The sequence below is a fragment of the Lactuca sativa genome, chromosome 4 (genome assembly GCF_002870075.4).
Source record: "Lactuca sativa cultivar Salinas chromosome 4, Lsat_Salinas_v11, whole genome shotgun sequence".
In the NCBI taxonomy this organism is placed as follows: Eukaryota; Viridiplantae; Streptophyta; class Magnoliopsida; order Asterales; family Asteraceae; genus Lactuca; species Lactuca sativa.
Window position 1 is genome coordinate 139,283,141 of NC_056626.2, and position 24,192 is coordinate 139,307,332.

Consider the following 24,192-nt stretch of genomic DNA (forward strand, 5'->3'; position numbering starts at 1 on the left):
AGATTATGAACACTTTACAGTTAATTATTAGTTTTATGTACGTAATAAAACTAATGTACATTTAAGGATAATCAGACTTTCAGGGGAATACTTACACACACACATTCAGGAAAATATGGGATTTTCCTGGGGATAACATTGAACATAATCAGAATTGGTAACAGTTCACACACACACATGTAGGAAAATATAGGATTTTCTTGGGTAACAGTAGTACGTAACCAGAAAAGTGTAACAAGTTAGATAACCAAACTTTACAATTCACAAGAACAATCATGTTTTCAGTATACATCTTTTACATTACATTTTGGATTTGGTAACCAACTTTTAAGAAAATATGGGATTTTCTTAGATAACCACTTTTTCAGGAAACTAAAGGAACTCGTACATTTTCAGAAAACTAACCACTTATGAACTCACCAGCTTTATGCTGATTTTCAAACCGCTTGTATTCTCAGGTCCGCATTAGACAGGTACCCGACGATCTCTTTTGGCGAAGACGGAGTGCGTAGAAGACTCGTCTCTTTTTGTTTATATATACTATGTATCACATGTACAACTCTACTTTTGAAACAACTGTAAACTTTTCTATATGTAATGTAATGGTTGTTTTACTTTACTTACTATGTGCATTGGATTTGATACTCAACGTGGAGTCAACCCCGGAAATGTTTTCGCCTTTGGTTTTCGGGGTGTGACAGGTTCATCAAAAAATATGTACAAAAAAAGAGTTCTTACAATCCAACCAACAATTTCCTTCTTACCATGCAAGCGTGCGACTATGTACAGATGGAACGTTTTCAAGAGGATCATTGCTTATAAGTTTAGAATCTAACAGATTACAGTACATGGCAAGAATTTGATATTCTTACATTTACGGTAATGATTTGGAATTGTGAAATGAGCATCATTGAAATGTTTCCAATTGATCTATTTCACAAAGTAAGGATCACAGATAAACATAGTGTGCATGCTTGGAGCATGGGACAACTATTGTTATAATTCAAGTATTAAGTTGATTATACGAAACATTATACAATGAATAATGAGTAATCAATATGGAACTCAAAAGTTTTGGGGCTATATAGGATTAGTATTATTCTTGTGTTTCACTTTGCATGTTTTTGACTTCCCGAATAACTAGGTTATTTAAACCATCCATAGTCGATCATACTTTGGAAGTAAGTATTGAGGCAAGACTGTCATGAATGGGTCTGTAGTTTGTCTATGTGTTTAGACATATGACAAGTTTGTTGCAGTGTTCATGAGTGCTCCTGGAATAAGATTCGAGTATTGGATTCAACCCACGCTCATCTAAAACACTTCATGGATTTTATCACGAGTGATTGTGAGATGATAATATCTTTTATTCTTAAAACCAAGACATGTGAGTTGTAATTTACAAGTCAGTTGCACATTGACATATGTAAACGCACCAGTAACTTATTTTTATAAAGCATATTGTTGTGTGTGATTTGATGAGTAAGTAAAAGCAAGCATTTGAGTCGAATTTTATGCATTCCTTTTACCCCATGTGGTTAAAAGCGATATATGTGGGCCCCTCGATGATTTAGTGATGACACCTCTAAGTGCTTGGCTAAGCCTGGCCTGATTTGATTTGTTCAATTAGTCGGTCTTCATAAATCAGAAATCGGGAAACAACTGATGGACAGAGATATTGATTATAATCCATGTATCATTCCATATGATATCTAGAATGGAGGAATATACGATCCCTTATCTAATGGACGCATTATTGACTAGGTCAGAGTTCGACAACAACTTTTAAGAGCTACGATTGCTAGTCGGGATTTTGGAGTCGTACTTGCAATAATAGTTATTAGACTTATCCAAGTGGGAGATTTGGATTAGGTGTCTAAGCCTATAACTATAATTGGTATGTACTTGACCCGAGAGTAGCATGGTCCATTTGGGTTGCATATCACCACGACAAATTGATAGGATCGACTTTTGAGAAGATCTTATTTATGATTTATTAATATATTATAAGTTCTAATATATTAATATGAAATCGTATTATTTAATTAGTATTGATCAAGAATTAATTTGGAATTAATTTAGTGATCAAAAGAGACTAATTAAATGTAAGGGGATTGATTTGGTAAATCAATCATTCTTATGGTGTGGGCTTATGGTTATTTAGGATGGGCTAAACTAATATGGTAGTCCATGGATAGTCCATAGAGGTTTTAACCCATGGATCCTAAGTAAGATGAAAAGTCATTCATATTATGTTTTACATGGATGTAACCCAAATCGTAGCCACACTATATAAGAAGACCCTAGGCTACTAAAATCGGCACCTAGTGATCTTTGGAAGACCATAACCGATTTTAAGTGTGCATAAACTCTCTCAAAAGTCATCCTTTGTCTAATGTGTGTTGTGAACCATTTGAGGTGTCACACTTGGGGCACTAAGTTCTTAAAGGTCAAATACAACAAGTTCTACAAGATACATAAAGAGGTAAATTCCTAACTAGTACTTTATGTTGTTTATGTCAATTGCATGTTAGTTGTAGGCTTAATGATTTGGAAACAATATTGCATGTAAAATTAGAGAAAACATAGATCCAAAGCATTTAGGGTTTTATGTGCACCATAAGACGTTGTAGTATACTAAAACCCAACAGTTTTCTCAAACCATCTTGTCAAGGTAACGACCGCACCGTTGCTATGGTAGGTCCTACACTTGCATTTCATGAATTCTTTGTAGGAGCACACTCACTGGTGCCCTTGGTTTTCACCTTGATTGAAATTGTTAGTTCCGTTTCCACCTCCGTTGCTGTTACTGTAGACTTGGGCCACGGTGGCAACTACAGCGACTGTTACAGCAGCTGGGAACACGTCATAGTCCATCTGTGGAGGTGGTGGTGGTGGTGGTGGTGGTGGGGCTGTTGGTGTGTTGTTCTTGAGCCTGTTTTACTTCCTTGGTGACATACTTCATCCATAAAGTTTAAAGGTGGAATGACAATAAGTCTTTGATAAGATTTTATGAATCGGACATTACCGTAATGGAATGCCTTGTTTATGTATGTGTCAAGTCTCGTTGTTATTGAAATTTGCAAGCAATTCTCAAACGAAATTTACTATAACAAGTAAACAATTTCATAACAAATAGCAACATCCAATGCAATAAGAAAAATGCATACCCATTTCATTGATAATATGGTACTAGTACATAGTTTTGTGAAAATTGACCTTTAAGAAAGTCTACATGAAAGAGTAGCAGTAATGCTTACTCGTAAATAAAATCAAGACGTGAGTAGTAAAAGCCCTACTCACGGCGGGTAGTCTCCTGCGGGCCATGGGATGAAGTCATGAAGGCTTAAATCTTCGCTATCCGACGCTCAACTGCAATCACCCTCTCCTCGAGAGCCGGGTACCTCTCCTGGTACTCCCTCGTTTCTGCTCGAGCGGTAGTGAGGTCCTTCTGGAGACATGTCCGGGGGTAGTCCCTCTCATGCCATCGGGTTTGTGCGTCAATGGCCTCAGCAGGGGCCCCCAGCTCCATGATCTTATTCGCCAACGCCCTAGTTTGATCCCCTAGGTGTGAGATTCGATGAATCATGAAAGGGAGGGCCCTGTCTGCCGGTCTTCCATGGCTGAGGTTATAGAAACCTCGTTTCATGCCATATAATGAACGCTGGTGTTGATTCCTGCTCCACCTTCACATTTCTTCTACCCAGCAGGGCGTGGGGCCCTGATAGCCTAGCCGATGTGCAGGAACTCGGGCGACATAAGGTGGATTAATGACTTCAGTCTTTGCGTCTGAGTCCTCCTCTTCCTCTTCTTCATCTTCTTCTTCCTCCTCCTTCGAATCCTCCTTGGGATCCTCTGCGGGCTCTTCCTCCGTTAGCTCCTCAGGATCCTCTTCGATCCATCCGCTACTCCACTGGTTAGGGAAATAAGGGTCTCCGAGCATATGGAATCCTGCCATGATGTATGTGCAAGAAAGGGATATGAGAAATTCATGAAGACTTTTAAGTGTATGATCCTATCGTATTCTAAAATACTCCTATAATATTTTAATCTTTATATTTGATTCTAGAGTTTCTTGTTATATAGCGTTGGTAAGTTTTAGATTTGTTGCCCACCACGACCATTCCTAAACACATGTTAGTCATATTGCGAATAAATATAGTTGATCATGCTATATTTATCCCAAATATGGTTACATAACTATCTAGGTTTATTTGTAGTGTTTAACTCCTCTAAATACTTTTTATATAGTTGTTATTATGACACTGTTTCTAGTAGGTATGCATGTAGATATACTTTTTATAAAAATACTATTATATGTTAAAAGTATACTTCATAGTAAGAGTTTTTTTAGCCCTATTGAATTTATAGATGCATATCTTACATGGTTTGATATACTTAGTTCACTATAAACTTGGCTCTGATACCAATCTGTCATAGCCCCAAACCAGAACGGCGGAAACGTCTAAGGGCGGCTGACTTTTATGTACAGTATCATAACAATTGAATAGTAGCGATCAAAGCATTACAACCGTTGTATTGAATATTTAATAAGTTTACATTGTATTCAAAACATTGTTTTCTTGACATCAATTGCATATGAAAAAAAATAAACAATGTGATGCGGCGACGCCCCATCCTCCAAAACTCTTTGGTTACCCGTTTACTGATTTCCTAAGAATACAAGTGATTTTCAAAAGTGTCAATAATTAAGTTCGTGAGCTCATAATCTTTTTGTATGAGAAGGATTTTTTGATTGTTTCGTGTGAAATGATAGTGTATACTTCCAGAAAATCCAATATTTTATTTAAAAATGAGCTATAATTCTTAAATCCCGAGACTAAAAATGTAAGTAATGCTATACTAAAAAATGGTGTTATGAAGTTTTATCTTTATATAAAACTACCTGAATGTATGTTAACCTTGTAAACCAAATGTTTCGTTGTTTCCCCATGTGAATGCTGATAATGGTACTATGACTGATATGCCTGATGTGACGTTCTTCAGGCATTGGAATGTTAACGACATTTGTCATCCCAGACCTGCCGGTTTAACTGAAGCTAACAGCTTAGGTGTCGGGTTATCAATCTCGTATACATCTATACACAAGTTTCTCGTTCTCCCTCCAAGAGACTCTGGCTATAATTCATGACTTTTGTTGGTACTTAGGTAAGTACTTGAAGACGTGTCTCACAAAGAATTGATTCAACGATTTTATGTGTATTGAACTGGAAATTGTCACACCCCAAAACCGGAATAACGGAAACGTTCTGGGTGGATGACGTCATGTCAAGTATCACAACATATGCAGTATAGTAATCAAAGTACAACAACCATTGCATTAATAGTAATAGTTTTACATGGTTTACATTACATTACATCATCAACGTAATACAAGTAATAATATAGGTGCAGCTTGGTACTAAACTGTCTTCATCCAAAAGCTCCTGGAATGTACATGTCTAATGCTGACCTGAGAATACAAGTTATTTGAAAGCGAGTATCAGCATTTTTACAAATGCTGGTGAGTTCATAAGTATTTAGTGTCATTTTATCCAAATAACTTTATATAAGTAGTAGTTTTAAAGTATACAGTGAATTAGAGTCCTTTCCAGAAAATCCTATATTTTCTAATTAAAAGCAGCCTTCTACCAAGACTGGACGGAGTTATGTGGTAAAAAGTAATTTTTTCTTAACAATATCATTATCAAAATGTGCTATTGATTTTGAAAGATGTAGGAGAATATCAGGGAAAATAACATATGCCTCGGCAGTGAAGACTGCTGACTAAGGCAAAAGAAATCATAGACTCCAGGAGAGTATCGAATGAACGGTACGCCTGGCTCAGTCTAACAAAAGGAGACACAGACCCCAGACAGTATCAAATGAAAGATATGTCTAGCAAGGCCTAAAAACAGTGAGAACAGACCCCAGACAGTGTCAACTGAATGATACGTCTAGCAAGGTCTAAAAACAGTGAGCCCAGACAGTGTCAACTGAATGATACGTCTAGCAAGGTCTAAAAACAGTGAGAACAGACCCCAGACAGTATCAACTGAATGATACGTCTAGCAAGGTCTAAAAATAGTGAGAACAGTGTTAAAAACCCGTTACCTTAAAGCCATGAATTATAAGGTAACCCTGAGATACTCGTAACCATACTGATAGACACTAGAGAACTTGACGCCCTACAAGCGCCGGTGTAAGTATGACATTTGTCACCCCTTGGCTTGGTAGGCCGTAGACTGTAGCTAGCAGTCAGGGTGCAGGGGTGTCAATCCCGTATAGATCTATACACACAATGTCCGCTCTCCCTACAAGAGACTTTGTTTACCAACTTGACAACGGAGAAGGCCGTGTACTAAAGATATATCTCGTGTAGTGAGATCTGATGTAAAATACTGGACTAATGATAGAGACTCACAACTGAACTGGCTAATGTAAAACCTATATGTCTATGCTTGTATACATAATATATAACTAATGATCAAACGACCTTCAGACGGACATCCGATCCCACCAGACCACATCTCAACGAAGAAAAGGAAATAGGGCGAACAAGCCTTCCTAAGTCCTTTAAACATTATTTATATATATATATATATATATATATATATATATATATATATATATATATATATATATATATCTATACAAGCACGGGCATACATTTAAGAAAGTTGAAGTGTTAACGAAGTAGAAGTGTTTCATAAAGTATAAGTGTTAAAAAGTAGGAGTGTATCATGAAGTATAATCGTATCGTGAAGTAGAAGCTTATCGTGAAGTAGGAGCGTATCATGAAGTAGGAGCGTATCGAGAAGTATAAGCGTAAATAAGTAGGAGCGTATTACGAAGTAAAAGAGTTACAAGTATAAGTGAAGTATAAGCGTTAACAAGTATAAGTGAAGTATAAGCGTAACAAGTATAAGTGAAGTAGAAGCGATAACAAGTATAAACGCATCACGAAGTGAAAGTGTTATAAAGTAGGAGTTTAAACTAAGTAGAAGTGAAGCAGTGGTATCTTAGCCAAATAGGAGTACAAAAACATGGGAGAAATCTTTGATGAAAAACTTTAGGAAAAACATTATACTTAAGAAAATCACGCCTTGGTATTCTTTTGTAAAATAAGTTTGTAAGCCTTTAAAAATCCTTTGAAAACCTTTCATAAACGCATTTGATTATAACTTTGATAAACAGTATAAGTAAAGATTTGAACAAGTAAAGACATTTTAGAAAAACATTTACAGTATCAAATTTGGTAAAACAGTTAATAGTGTAATAAATCCTTGTGCATGCGGGTTATCAATCACATGTGATTGATATGATAACTGCCATGTTTAACTTGTATTCCCCCCGATAAAACATGTAAAAACATTTAAAAAGGTTAATTTAGGGGTATGAACTCACCTGATGTAAGTGGATCGAACGAAAGTGCCGGTTGGGTGCTCGGTGTCAAGTAAAGACTTGAACACACTTAGTGACCTATTAACATATGACAACATATGTTTACATACAATTAGTACATATAATACTAATTTAACAAGTATAAGCATCCTAAAGTGCGGAAAACACTTTAATTAAGTGTTAGGGGTGTCCCGGGTAATATTAAAGGGTGTGTATGGCTCGGATAAGGAGTTTACTCTTCAAGAATAAACTCTTTATAGAGTTCACGTCCCTAAGACCATCCCCCCATGAGTTTACGGCCGTAAACTCATGGTGAGGGTGTTCTAGGATGCTAAAAGGTCTCATATCACTTGTAGATTTATGCTAGGTCCAAATATAATGCATATGAAGGGGTTTAAGGCTTTAAATGGACCTTTTGAGGATTTTACGGCCCTAAACAAGGAGTTTACGGCCGGAAGCTCCTATATGTATATTCTTTTTGTGTTTTAGGGTCTTAAATGGTAGAGGATAAAGTCCTATGCATTTTCCCAAGTCAAATGGGGAGTTTAGGGCATCATTTGGGCACTTAATGGGAGTTTACGGCCCATGGACCAATTCTATGGGAGTTCACGGCCGTAAACTCCTATTCCCTTGGTTTTGTTGAATTTTTAAGCCTTTACAACAATGGAATTGCTTCTAGACATTTTTCCAAGGCCATAGGAGGTGTTTGTGGGCATTTCTAACACTTAAAATTGAGTTTACTCCCCATGAAGAGGAGTTTACGGCCCAAGCATGTTCTTGGGCAGTAAACTCATGTTTAATCTCCAAAAAATCTTTTCAAGGTGTTCTAAGTCCGAATGTGTAAGCCTACAAGTCATATCTAAGCCTTAGGGGCAATTTGGAGGGGTTTTGGGGCTTAAAAACCCCCCATTAAATGGTGTTCACGGTCCAAGAGTGTTCTTGGGCCGTAAACACCTAGCTTGGCCTCTATTTGATGTCTTAAACACGAATTTGTATGTTAACTAAGCTACACAACAAGTTAAGATAGATTACTCACTTGTTCGGGGCTCGAAACGGACGATTTTTGGCTCGAAATTAAGTTGTAGAGAGAGAGTGTAAAGAGAGAGTAAAAAGGGTGGAAATGAAGTTTACTCTCCCTTATATAGGGGCTTGAGTCGAGGTTCAGTGGAAATCTACCCGATACTGCCGCTAAATGGGGCTTTTGGTCGTACCCGATTTAGTGGTCGTCTTTTGACTTGGTTGAAACTAAACATTTTTAAGGGCATTTTGTGGGTGTTTCTAATTTGTTTCAATCCTTACCAAGTCATTATAAAAGTCTCAAATTAATTAACCTCTTCCAAAAGGTTAACGGACAAATACATAAAGCGAGGCTTATTAACGGAAGAAGGTTAAAAATGACGGAATAAATTTCGGGTTGTCACAGAAATCATTTTTCTTGTAAATAAAATAATTATACCTTTGAATAATTATATGTTTCGTCCGAAATGATAATGTAGTGTAGTGTACCTAGTCCGATTATAAAATAGATTTGGTAAGTTGGGTGTCGAACACATGGAACAAAATTGAAGTATTAAAATTGCTACTTCTAATTAAACTAAGAAAACAAAACTTTAAATAGGGGTTTTACTGATTTTGCAAGTTCAATAACTTAATTCAGACTACTATATATATATATATATATATATATATATATATATATATATATATATATATATATATATATATATATTAATTACCAGTTCTTTTATTTGCTAATTATTATGATCAAATACCTATATTTATCAATTATGAATTACCATATAATGATCAAGCACAAGTTAAACACAAAATTGATTTAATTATGAATTGGACTATGAATGATTAATTGATAAATTACTTATCCTAGATCAAGACAAGCAATTCAAGCACAAATTAATGATTAATTATACTCTCTAACATAGTTAAAGTTAGTAGCTTTTAACTAGTTATTGTTAGGATGTGATTAATCACTATCTCTAATTGTTTAATGATGATAAACAATTAGGTAACAAATACACGCAACTAGAATGATCATCTGTTACACACAACTTGATTATTAAGCAATAAAACACTCATGATCATAGATTATAGGTAGCATTATTTCCCTAGTTCAGGTGTCCTAGCAACATGAAATTTAACTACTCTAATGAGATTACAAAGTCCTTACTATGATTTAAATCAAATCTCTAAGAGTAATATATTTCTACTATAATTTATATATATATATATATATATATATATATATATATATGTGTGTGTGTGTGTGTGTGTGTGTGTGTGTTTATGTACACTTTTTTTATGATTTACGGACGATTTGGTTTATTTTTCCTATTTTTCTTCGGCTAAAGACTAATATATTTCTACTTTGAATTATATAAACATTTTTTTATATTGCAACCTATGGAATGGTAAAAATTGGGTGTTACAATTCTCCTCACTTATAATGAACTGGTCCACGAAATCCTGCTCCTACTACACTTTGACGTTATCCTATTGGAGTTTATCGAGATCAAATCGTGATCTCGTCTGTCTTGCCGCATCTACATGTTTCCCAGAACATAGTTTTCAACGTTAGACGTACTCCTGAGCTCCTCATGATGCTTTTCAAAACTGGGTACTCGTTGGTTAGGACTCTCTGAATTTATATTTCACTATGCATGATCACCTTCAGATGCAAAATATTGATTTGTTTTGTTGATTAGGGACACTGCTGACTTGTTTTAACGTGAGTAACTAGGGAAATTTATTTATGAAGTGCTAGTGGAAATCACTTTCAAGAACATGCCTTTATAAAAGGCTTGTGGTGTAGTGTTTTGACCTTGCATCCTATGGCATTTTTTTCCATGACATGTATATATATATATATATATATATATATATATATATATATATATATATATATATATATATATGTATATGTGTGTGTGTGTGTGTGTATATATATATATATGTTTACGCACACTTTTTTTTACGATTTACGGACGATGTGGTTTATTTTTCCAATTTTTCTTCGGCTAAAGAGTAATATATTTCTATTTCGAATTATATAAACATTTGTCTATATTGCATCCTATGGAATGGTAAAAATGGGGTGTTACAGTTCTCCACACTTATAATGATTTCGTACCTAAAATCCTAATCCTACCACACTTTGACGTTATCTTATTGGAGTTTATCGAGATCAACTCGTGATCTCGTCTATGTTTTCGCATCTACATGTTTCCCAAAACATTGTTTTCAACCTTAGATGTACTCCTCAGCTCACAAAGTTTTTCAAAACTAGGAACAAGTTGGTTGGGACATTCTGAATTTAACCTTATGGTACTATGAATGGTCACCTTCAGATGCAAAATGTTGATTTGTTTTGCTGATTAGGAACACTGCTAACTTGTTTTAGTGCAAGTAACTAGGGAAATTTATTGATGAAGTCCTAGTGGAAATCACTTTTAAGAACGTGCCTTTATAAAAGGCTAATGGTGTACCGTTTTGACATTGCATCCTATGACATTTTTTTCTATGACATACCCTTAAAACACTCACAATCCTATATTATAGGTAGCATTATTTGGCTAGTTTACATGTCCTAGCAACATGAAATTTAACTACTACTATGAGTTTACTAAATACTTAGTATGAGTTGAATTAAATCTCTAAGAGCAATATATTTCTACGTAGATTGATATATATATATATATATATATATATATATATATATAGGTTATGGATCCTGTGAGGATTCATTTTAAAGTGAGGACTCGTGCAGACACCATAAAAAAATTGAAAAAAAAGTCCAAAAAAAATACAAATTCTAAAATCGAGCATAGATCTATGTCCGGGAGAAAAAAAATTGAAAAAAAAATTGCATCATTAAAATTGATACATGATTTTGTTTTAATTTTTTATTTTGCATCAGTATGATCCATAATTCAATTTCATTGATCCAATTTATTTTTTCCAATTTTTTCTCTCCCAGACATTGATCTATGCTCGATTTTATTATTTGTAGTTTTTTTAGATTTGTTTTCGAATTTTTTAAGGTATCCTCATGAATCCTCACTTTAAAATGAGTCCTCACCCGATCTCGTTTCTATATATATATATATATATATATATATATATATATATATATATATATATATATATATAGGTTATTTTGTTTTTACTAACTATTGTGTGCCAGAATGCATAGATCTGGACCATCGGATGGAATATAATCAAAGGTCATGATCTGAGGGTCTATGATAGTAGAATAGGATAACATGTACCATATAATCACACAAATTTCAGCATAAGGGCATTTTAGTCAATTAACCTATATTGAAAAAGGAAATTTTCGGATTTTTAGTGATGATTAATTCCTTTATTTTTTAAAAATCTGAATATTTTAAATTAATTCAAATTTAAAAATCCGAATTTATTCTGTCAAAATGATAGAATGTCAACCATAAACTAGTAAATATATTTTTCGATTTTATTTTGTCAGAATGGCAGAATGCCAACCATAAACTGGCAAATACATTCTGAAAGAATACACAAATCAATTCTTGAAATAATAATATAACAAATAATTACATTGTACGATTATGATTCACTGAATAATAACTACATTCTGAAATAAAAAAATAAAAAAAAAAAAAAAAACATCAAAATCTAACAAAAACACTAATCTATTCTGAAAGAATATTATTTTTAAGCAGCACTTTATACATTGTAGCATAACACATTCTGATATAATATACTCTCGTTCTATATGTTTTCTTCCTTTTCCGCATCAATGTTAACCTCTTCAAAACCTGAATCCACAAAGAAAAGATAATCAAGTTTCAATAATTAAACAATTCAATGCATTCTAATAGAATACAACAATAAATATTCTTACATAATAAACTATTCTTACATAATGGTTTTGAATATTCTTAAAGAATATTTAACATTAAAAAATCATTTGTGGGGGATTCAATGATTCAACTCCACTAATACAAAACACAAACCCTGAATTCTTTCAAAATCGCTATTTTACACCTGTTTATTGTTTTTTACATTCTAAATCAAAATCGAATGACATTGATACTTCCATGAAAACAAGCCTTGAGCAAGCTATATTTATAGACTTCAAAAACATATTACAACCTTATTCTCCAATGGAGAAAGAAAAACACCCCTACATGGCATGTTTATTAACAGACTATTCACAGATATCATACAAATCAATCATCTGCAACTCCATTCACAACATTATATGTAGAAAAATAATCAATGAATAATAACAAAGACTTACATGTGCATCAGTAAAAGATATGTCAACATCTACCCATTGTCGGATGCAATCATGGGTTTACTTCAAGTTTTCTCTACTCCTTTCACAAAAAGGTATAAAAGTTTTCATATTTCTCCAATTCAGGCTTTTACTGAGTCAACTTTCTTTTTGTTCAAATTTACTCATGCCTCAAAGCTCCCGATAATGCTGCTTTGTAAAGGCCTCATATTCACATGAATGTTCTCCTTGATAAAATCCCTCAACTCAATAATATTTTCACTTGGGTCTTTTGGGAAGTCTTGATTTGATTGAATTTTCATGTTCCTTTTCCTGTCAAATGAATTAAACCCAAACACTCATTTGGGTTCTACCGATCATTGCCAAACATCTAAAAAACTGAGATACCTTCTGCGTTTGACCTCTAATCACCGAACAATCTATCCTCCAACCTTTATTTTCCTTCCGGCGATCCTTGCTGCCAAATTGTTCCCACCTGATGTCGCTGGAGTCCTGATTTGATTGAAATGATTCATCAAAAATTGAATCTAGCAAGTAAAGATTAGCAAAAAGTGAGAAAAATCATATAATGTACCTTTTCCCAGTTCGAATTCAAGATTACATCCATGGTGATTGTACCTTCCAGGATTAAAATCAAAAAGATGAAGATAAGGTGGAGTCATGAGGACCTTTGATAGAGCAGCAATGGTGGGGATCATATTCATAAACTGAGATACCTCCTGCGTTTGACCTCTAATCACCGAACGATCTATCCTCCAACCTTTCTCTTCCTTCCGTCGATCCTTGCAGCCAAATCGTTCCCACCTGATGTCGCTGAAGCCCTTATTTGATTGAAACGATTCATAAAAAATGGAAGCTAGCAAGTAAAGATTGTGGAGGGGGGGAGCTATTTCGATTGGAGAAAGAATGAGAAGAGGAACACAAGCCCTAGGTTGAAACGGAGTGATCGTTCGATGCAGACGAAAAAGAGGGTGATATCTAGGGTTTTAAATTGATTTCCATTATTTAAAGGAGGCACCACAATTAGATATTCTAAGTTTACTATTATAACCTTTTTTAATTTATTTAATGATTTATTATTTCCTGAAATCTCATTGGTGCATACATGCACACAATAGTTGGTAAAAACATTTGAACCTAGCTCTCTCTCTCTCTCTCTCTCTATATATATATATATATATATATATATATATACACACACACACACATATATATATATATATATATATATATATATATATATATTGTGTGTGTGTGTTGTCTAATGAAGGTGTATAAGTTTGAGAAGTCTAGTTAGAGACTTATCGAAGCATCGCATATCAAAAATCTGTAATTTAGTAAGAAAGTCAAGAGTATTGATTTCTAGAAGTCAAGTTGATTTCTATGTACATGTCAAAGCTAGTGGGAGCATAATTGTTATGCTAAGTGTTGCAAGTTGGTAATACTATTTTTAGGAAACAAAGTTTACAAATTTGCAAGTTGCTATGTTTGGAAATTGTTTTGCTATAGTAAGACTTAAGGAATAGGGAACTCATGCTTCGTTTCGAATCTAAAAATTTACATTGCATAGTTTAAAAGAAATTAGTCTTGGACATATATGAATATCGTGTTGAAATGGCTCAACATAGGAAATTCAATATATGGAAGTATTATAGCAAGAGATTGATTTGATATCAATTCTTTATCTACGAAATTATGGATTGAGTCCCATATGCTTCGGATATAGGATTGATTACGTATGATACAATATTCACCTGTTCTGATTTTTCCAAATGCCTAGGGCATTAAGAGGGAAAAAGGATTAGAACTTTGTGTGACTAAATTTAAACAAATGTCAAGAACATTATGAGGTTATGCCAAAGGATTGGTTTCTTGTAGACATTTGGAAGTATAGTATTGATTGGAAGGACCATAGTGACATGTTTTAGATTGATATTGTTCTTGATCATAATTGATGGTCATATGGGAATATATAAATATTTCCATAGTAAGAGTTGATTATTAAAGTCTACATGTGAGTTGGAAACTTAAATCCAAGGAAGGTGTTCAAGGAGTGTATCTTGAATTTGAGACTTCATATCCATGGAATCGTTTTTAATAAAAAAGCTCAAATGGAACATTCTATAATATCGTTGGGTATGTCTCTGTGACTTTGAAGCCTCGACATCACAGAAGGACAACGCATGAATGGTTGGAATTTCAATACATTTAAGATAGTAACAAAATTTTGGAATAGTGAAATGAGCATCATTGGAATAGTGTCCATTCGACCTGTTCACAAAGGAAGGACCATAGAGAAACATAGTATGCATGTTCATAACATGGCATGACTGATGTTTAATTCAAGTGTTTAGTTGATTACTCGAAACATTATACAATGAATAAAGTCTAATTAATATGGTGAATAAATAATAAGAGTTTTATTTGTTCAATAGTTTTAAGCTCATAGTTAATTAGGTTATTATCGTGTTTCACTTTGCATGTTTTTACTTACTGAATAATTTGATTATTCAAAATTCCACATTCGCTTGTACTTTTGTAAGTAAGTGGCAAATTAAGCCTATCATGAACTGGATTGTAGATTGTCTATGGAGATTAGACATAACAATAGTTTTGCTACAATGTTCACGAGTACTTAGAAAATAAGGATTTTGAGTATTGGATAAACCCACGCTCAGAGAATTACTTCATGGATTTTATCACGAGTAATTTTGAGACGATAATATCATAAATTCTTGAAACATATACATACATACATATATATATATATATATATATATATATATATATATATATATATGAGTTGTTGTTTACAAGTCAGATGTGCATTGATAATACGTAAACGCATCAGTAACTTGATGTTATAAAACTTATTTTTGTGCATGATATGATGAATAAATAGTTTAAGCATATAAGTCAAAGTTTATGCATTCCTTTTTCCCTAACGGGAAAAGCGATATTTGTGGGCCCCTCGCTGATTTGATGATGACATCTAAAGTGTTTAGCCAAGCCTGGACTGAATTGATGTCTTCAATTAATAGTCTGATTTTAGTTGTCATAAGTCAGAAGTTGGGAAACAAAACTTGGAGAATGAGATTGATTATAATCCATATCTCATGTCTCTACGATATCTTGTAGAACAGAGAAATATTTGATCACTTATCTTAAGACACGTAACTGACTAGGTCAGAGTTCGACAACGGCTTTTGAGAGCTACAATTTGCTAATCAGTTTTTGAAGTTATAATGGAAACTATAGTTATTAGATTTATCCAAGTGGGAGAATGTTGGATTAGGTGTTAAAGCCCATAACTATAATTGGTATATACTTAACTTAATAGCAGCATGGTACTTTTGGGTTGCCCTCAAAACTAGCAACTAGTCAGATGATTTTAGACAACGGGTTGATTTATTATTTGAATTATAAATTGAAATAAATGATTTGTTAATATTTTATGAGAATAATATATTAATTAGAAATAGTAATATTTAATTATAAATTAAATGGAATTAATTTTGGGATTAAAGGAATTACTAAAAACTGCAGGGGATGAAGTGCAACTATTCAATAGTCGAGCAAGAGGCAACTAGAACCCTCCATTAGGCATGGATAGTTTCATCATGCGTAAGGTATTCTATAATGACCCCCTATTAAAAAATGGATAATTACCCGGTTTAAGATAATATTGGATTAGTGTTCATCTAGGGTTTCCTAACTGCACTATATATACAGCCTAAACCCTAAGATTTTTGGCCACTCTTTCTTTTGAAGGGATAGCCGAATTTTCTAGCCTATTTCCTCCTTCTTAATCATCTTCCTTTGCTAGTGTTACATGTGAACCATTAGAGGCGTGACATTTATGACACTTGCTCTCAAGGCTTCGACAACACAAAGATTTGCATTGTTATTACTATATAACAATCAAGGTATGATTCTTATAACCTTATTTTTTTCGAAAAATATGCTAGTGTTCTAGGGTTTCTATTTTGTTGTTCAAGTTGTATGTTCAATTAGAGAAAACATAGATCAATTTTTAGGGTTGCATGCACACATAGGATTTATATGTTTTGCATAATACCCATCACCTACCAGATTCTCTGGTTGTGTGTGATCATGTTTTCGTTTAATTTTGCATTTGTTGCAACCTGTTCTAAGAGTCGGTGGGTTGATGGTTGTGTATCTTTAGGCCCCTGTGGTAAAGGTTATGAGTCTTCAGGTCAATGATGGAATGATGGCAAGATCAGTGTAGTACTGTGAGACAATCATTTTATTGGTTAGAAGGTGTTACAATTTTATTGTGAACCAGCAGTTGTCTGATTCGTGTGGGTGGGACCCGGTAGTTATTTGATTGTGACTCTTACTTCTCGGATTGTCAATCTTATTGGTATGTTTGAGTGTTAGCGCATTGATTGGGAGTCGGGTGACTCGGTCACTAGCCAGATTGGATCATGGGGACACTAAAAGTTTGTTAGGAGTAATAATTTTGCATCAGAATTCTATTGTTGAATGTTTGCATTATGAACCCCGTTTGCTTGCGATCCATCTATTAGGAGCATAGTTACAAATGTCGAGTATCGGTTATGAAATCTTGATTCATGGAGTTCATTGCAAATATCTCAAGTGTCTTGTTAGGTAGAGGTACAACTGAGCTGATGAGGGATTTAGATGCAACGTGAGACTCTTGGATCGACCATCATTATACTTGTGGGATCAGCAGGTTAGTGATGACTTGGCATGAAATCAAGTGTGTATTTAAGTTTGTTGGGCACAATCTCCAGATTGGGATTGGGTGAAATTCACGATTAGTATATTTTAAGTATTTCCTTATGCATGGTTGAGTAGTGTTCCTAGTCAGGGACTAGGGGAGCGTACGACGAATGAAAGATCAATAGTCTTAACTCTTAAGGAATAATATATGGGGTTTAAATTGATGGGTTCCATTTTTCGAGAAGTTTCCCACTTTGAGTGGTTGTCGCTGTAATTTGAGGTCTTCCATTTGGGAAGAGTAAGGTAATTGTTTCAGTTCTCAGGCAGAGCAGCTGGGCTCCTTTCATTGGTTGAGGAAAGAGTGTTAAGGTTCATTCTTTCGGAGGGATAAGTGATTTATGCTAATATGGGGTTTAGATGACAGGGTTGGACGGCAATCGTCTGTATGGGATGAATCTTGAAATATCAGAGTGTAACAAAAGTCATCAATGCAGAAATTCATAAGGAGTAACGATGTGCAGTTAAGCCGAGCCTTTCCTTTTAGAACTGGAAGAACCTAAAAATTTTAAACCACAAAACTATAAGCACAAAGCTTAGTGAGTTTCCCCAAAATACCACATACCATAACATAGGCCTAGCCCAATGTAACATCCTGTTTTGGGATGTTTCTTAATTCAGAGTTTGTGGATCGTAATTTGACCATGTAAAGGCCTTGCATTTCGAAGGAATGGATTTTAGACTCCATTGGATGTTGATGGTGTTGGATAAGTGATTTATATCTTGGACTGTTCGTTGGAAAATGAGGGGTAAATGGGAAAGGTATTGATTTAGGCTTCTTGCATAAATTCAGGATTTTAGTTCAAGATGCTTTTAGTTATAAGTAACTGGATGGAGTTGAAACGAAGAAGTTATGGTTGTTTGAAGTTAGCCAAAGGGAGTCTAGTAGTATGTAAGGCATACACAAGGGAGTACGCATGGCGTACATGCTGAGGGTAGGACATGTTTTTAGTGGAGTACGTAAAGGTTAATTTCGCTATGTAAAAACCCTAATTGCAGAGTTTTGAGCAATATTTAAGGTATCTAACCCCTTGGGAGTCCTTCCTATCATTAACCTCCACCCTCTAGAACCTCTAACTCGAAACCCTACCATCCTCTCTCTTGTTTTTAGCCTTTTCACCATTTATGAGCTTATTTATCCATTAGAAGGTGGTATCTTTAAGAACAAGGTGGTGGAAAAGTTTATAGAAGACAAATTCAAGTATAGATCCAACAGGATAACATCATTTTTGGACCATTGTGAATAAAAAGCTTCAAACGTGCTCGTTATTTTCATACATCATGTTAATTTTCATATTTGTCACTTTTTGGTCACTTTATTGCATAAATTTTAGAGCTTGAAAGTTTGTGACCTTGTTATAGATAAAGTTGGAATCTTTATCCATCTAAACATCATAATGATTCAGATCTGAAGGTTGGAGACTTGGACTTAATGGATTAAGATGAGAATGATGTGTTTTTGGTCCCTTTGAGGCTTAAAGACAAGATATTGGTTGTTTGGTCCATCCTAATGGATAATGTTGGAAACTTTATCCATTATGGAGCAATTAGGAACCTAATTTGAGTATTGGATGGTTAGACTTTGTGTATAAAGTGCTTAATTTGAAGATTGGAAAAAGAGGTAGTATGGGGGCGTAATTTGGGCTACGCACAACATAGCCTAGTTCTCACTTGTTTTTTTGGCTAAGGCTCTATTCCTAGCGTAGATCTAAGAGTACACAGCGCATAGGTCAATAGAAGGTTGACTGTTAACTTTTTAACCAATTGACATTTGGTAAATTGTCATGGGTTTAAGACTTAGAAGGGGCAAAATGGTCTTTTGCCTAAATAAGGATTACTCCTATTATTTTTGGACCTGTTAAGTTGGAAAATTTCCATAATTGTTAATCGGGGTTGTTTTAATTATGTCTAGAGTGATGAGCTTTTGATAGCTGCAACTCGAGTGTGTTTTAACCGACTATCGATTGAGGTGAGTCCTCTCATTATACTTAGGGTCGAATGCACCAATACCAGCCCACTAGATTGTGATATGTAGAATGTTAGTTGTCTTTGTGACTCTTGCATGTATGATTGGGTTGAAATATACCCCAATTCTAGGCCCATTATTGTATGTTGGGTTGAAATATACCCCATGGCTGGGCCCAAGATTGAATGTTGGGTTGAAAGAAACCCCGAGGTTGGGCCCATTATGGTATGATGGGTTGGAATATACCCCAGGGCTAGGCCAAATGATATGAATGGTATGTGTTTTTTTGGAGAACTCACTGAGCTTTGTGCTTACAGTTTATGTTTGAAATGTTTTTAGGTACTTCTGGTTTCAAAAGGAAATGTCCGGCTTGATTCCACTGCATCCCCTGGAGATTTATTATGCATGTAAAGGCCTTGCATTTCTAAGGAATGGATTTTAGACTCCATTGGATATTTATGGTGTTGGATAAGTGATTTATATCTTGGACTGTTCGTTGGAAAATGAGGGGTAAATGGGAAAGGTATTGATTTAGGCTTCTTGCATAAATTCAGGATTTTAGTTCAAGATGCTTTTAGTTATAAGTAACTGGATGGAGTTGAAACGAAGAAGTTATGGTTGTTTGAAGTTAGCCAAAGGGAGTCTAGTAGTATGTAAGGCATACACAAGGGAGTACGCATGGCGTACATGCTGAGGGTAGGACATGTTCTTAGTGTAGTACGTAAAGGTTAATTTCGCTGTGTAAAAACCCTAATTGTAGAGTTTTGAGCAATATTTAAGGTATCTAACCCCTTGGGAGTGCTTCTTATCATTAACCTCCAACCTCTAGAACCTCTAACTCGAAACCCTACCATCCTCTCTCTTGTTTTTAGCCTTTTCACCATTTATGAGCTTATTTATCCATTAGAAGGTGGTATCTTTAAGAACAAGGTGGTGGAAAAGTTTATAGAAGACAAATTCAAGTATAGATCCAACAAGATTACATCATTTTTGGACCATTGTGAATAAAAAGCTTCAAACGTGCTCGTTATTTTCATACATCATGTTAATTTTCATATTTGTCACTTTTTGGTCACTTTATTGCATAAATTTTAGAGCTTGAAAGTTTGTGACCTTGTTATAGATAAAGTTGGAATCTTTATCCATCAAAACATCATAATGATTCAGATCTGAAGGTTGGAGACTTGGACTTAATGGATTAAGATGAGAATGATGTGTTTTTGGTCCCTTTGAGGCTTAAAGACAATATATTGGTTGTTTGGTCCATCCTAATGGATAATGTTGGAAACTTTATCCATTATGGAGCAATTAGGAACCTAATTTGAGTATTGGATGGTTAGACTTTATGTATAAAGTGCTTAATTTGAAGATTGGAAAAAGAGGTAGTATGGGGGCGTAATTTGGGCTACGCACAACATAGCCTAGTTCTCACTTGTTTTTTTGGCTAAGGCTCTATTCCTAGCGTAGATCTAAGAGTACACAGCGCATAGGTCAATAGAAGGTTGACTGTTAACTTTTTAACCAATTGACATTTGGTAAATTGTCATGGGTTTAAGACTTAGAAGGGGCAAAATGGTCTTTTGCCTAAATAAGGATTACTCCTATTATTCTGGACCTGTTAAGTTGGAAAATTTCCATAATTGTTAATCGGGGTTGTTTGAATTATGTCTAGAGTGATGAGCTTTTGATAGCTGCAACTCGAGTATGTTTTAACCGACTATCGATTGAGGTGAGTCCTCTCACTATACTTAGGGTCGAATGCACCAATACCAGCCCACTAGATTGTGATATGTAGAATGTTAGTTGTCTTTGTGACTCTTGCATGTATGATTGGGTTGAAATATGCCCCAATTCTAGGCCCATTATTGTATGTTGGGTTGAAATATACCCCATGGCTAGGCCCAAGATTGAATGTTGGGTTGAAAGAAACCCCGAGGTTGGGCCCATTATGGTATGATGGGTTGGAATATACCCCATGGCTAGGCCTAATGATATGAATGGTATGTGTTTTTTTGGAGAACTCACTGAGCTTTATGCTTACAGTTTATGTTTGAAATGTTTTTAGGTACTTTTGGTTTCAAAAGGAAATGTCCGGCTTGATTGCACTGCATCCCCTGGAGATTTATTATGCATGTAAAGGCCTTGCATTTCTAAGGAATGGATTTTAGACTCCATTGGATATTTATGGTGTTGGATAATTGATTTATATCTTGGACTGTTCGTTGGAAAATGAGGGGTAAATGGGAAAGGTATTGATTTAGGCTTCTTGCATAAATTCAGGATTTTAGTTCAAGATGCTTTTAGTTATAAGTAACTGGATGGAGTTGAAACGAAGAAGTTATGGTTGTTTGAAGTTATCCAAAGGGAGTCTAGTAGTATGTAAGGCATACACAAGGGAGTACGCATGACGTACCTGCTGAGGGTAGGACATGTTTTTAGTGGAGTACGTAAAGGTTAATTTCGCTGTGTAAAAACCCTAATTGCAGAGTTTTGAGCAATATTTAAGGTATCTAACCCCTTGGGAGTCCTTCCTATCATTAACCTCCACCCTCTAGAACCTCTAACTCGAAACCCTACCATCCTCTCTCTTGTTTTTAGCCTTTTCACCATTTATGAGCTTATTTATCCATTAGAAGGTGGTATCTTTAAGAACAAGGTGGTGGAAAAGTTTATAGAAGACAAATTCAAGTATAGATCCAACAAGATTACATCATTTTTGGACCATTGTGAATAAAAAGCTTCAAACGTGCTCGTTATTTTCATACATCATGTTAATTTTCATATTTGTCACTTTTTGGTCACTTTATTGCATAAATTTTAGAGCTTGAAAGTTTGTGACCTTGTTATAGATAAAGTTGGAATCTTTATCCATCTAAACATCATAATGATTCAGATCTGAAGGTTGGAGACTTGGACTTAATGGATTAAGATGAGAATGATGTGTTTTTGGTCCCTTTGAGGCTTAAAGACAAGATATTGGTTGTTTGATCCATCCTAATGGATAATGTTGGAAACTTTATCCATTATGGAGCAATTAGGAACCTAATTTGAGTATTGGATGGTTAGACTTTGTGTATAAAGTGCTTAATTTGAAGATTGGAAAAAGAGGTAGTATGGGGGCGTAATTTGGGCTACGCACAACATAGCCTAGTTCTCACTTGTTTTTTTGGCTGAGGCTCTATTCCTAGCGTAGATCTAAGAGTACACAGCGCATAGGTCAATAGAAGGTTGACTGTTAACTTTTTAACCAATTGACATTTGGTAAATTGTCATGGATTTAAGACTTAGAAGGGGCAAAATGGTCTTTTGCCTAAATAAGGATTACTCCTATTATTTTTGGACCTGTTAAGTTGGAAAATTTCCATAATTGTTAATCGGGGTTGTTTGAATTATGTCTAGAGTGATGAGCTTTTGATAGCTGCAACTCGAGTGTGTTTTAACCGACTTTCGATTGAGGTGAGTCCTCTCACTATACTTAGGGTCGAATGCACCAATACCATCCCACTAGATTGTGATATGTAGAATGTTAGTTGTCTTTGTGACTCTTGCATGTATTATTGGGTTGAAATATACCCCAATTCTAGGCCCATTATTGTATGTTGGGTTGAAATATACCCCATGGCTGGGCCCAAGATTGAATGTTGGGTTGAAAGAAACCCCGAGGTTGGGCCCATTATGGTATGATGGGTTGGAATATACCCCAGGGCTAGGCCTAATGATATGAATGGTATGTGTTTTTTTGGAGAACTCACTGAGCTTTGTGCTTACAGTTTATGTTTGAAATGTTTTTAGGTACTTTTGGTTTCAAAAGGAAATGTCCGGCTTGATTGCACTGCATCCCCTGGAGATTTATTATGCATTAAATGATATGAATTACTCTGAAGTTTTGAGAATAATTTTATTCTCATGAAAGAGTCACCAACCAACATACAAGTAAATGGTCCCAACCTAACATACACATGCAAGAGTCACAAAGACAGCTACCATCCAACACAGTATAGTGAGAAGACTCACCTTAATCTGAAGACAGACAAATCTCACACTCGAGCTGCCTAAACTAGAACTCTCCACACTTATCATATTCATAATAAGGCCCTAATCAGTCATTAATATAATAATTCACACTCGAGGGTCTTGATTCATAGTTTCTCTACTTGGGTAAAAGACCATTTTACCCTTTTAAGATTAGAACCCACTCCACTTGACCTAATACCATTTTGTCCAAAAGTCAACCTTTTAGTGCTATGCCCGATGTAACACCATGATCTACGCCTAATGTCCTTTGATGGAAAAATAGGGCATCATCAGGATACGCTCAACATAACCAAGATTAACCCCCACCCCCCCCCCCCCCCCCCCCCCCGCGTGTGCGCGTAATCACGTTGTTCCACCAACTTCATATTAATCTCTTAATACTCAATGAACCAAAATCAAGTTCTCCGATCTGGACCCATAGACCATCCTAAGTGAGAAAGTATATGTCTTTACACCTTTCCATGGCTTAAAAGGGCACAAGACCAAACCCTGAGTCAAAAAGCATTCTAATGCTCAATAATTCATGCATGGATGGATAGAAGTGACCAAGCTCCATTTTTTAAGACTCTACAAGCTCATAAACGACTAGAAAAGATATTAAAAAGGTCAAGAATAGCTCATAATTTAGGACCAAAGTTATGGGACAAAAGCATAAAAACTCAAGTGCTAACAAGAACTATCGTAAAAGGGCATCAAGATGCAAGCTTTATACCTCCTAGAGGTGGATGAT

The 24,192-nt window shown here is 35.1% G+C and overlaps 1 protein-coding gene across 1 annotated transcript; it reads right to left on the minus strand.

The window, feature by feature from the left end:
• Nucleotides 1–2,742: 2,742 nt before the first annotated feature.
• LOC111895367 (uncharacterized) lies at nucleotides 2,743–3,958 on the minus strand. The gene is made up of 2 exons (XM_023891450.1): nucleotides 3,735–3,958; nucleotides 2,743–2,935 (listed from the first exon to the last, which is right to left on the minus strand). The coding sequence occupies exons 1-2, from the start codon at nucleotides 3,956–3,958 to the stop codon at nucleotides 2,743–2,745; spliced, it is 417 nt and encodes a 138-aa protein (XP_023747218.1).
• Nucleotides 3,959–24,192: the final 20,234 nt, after the last annotated feature.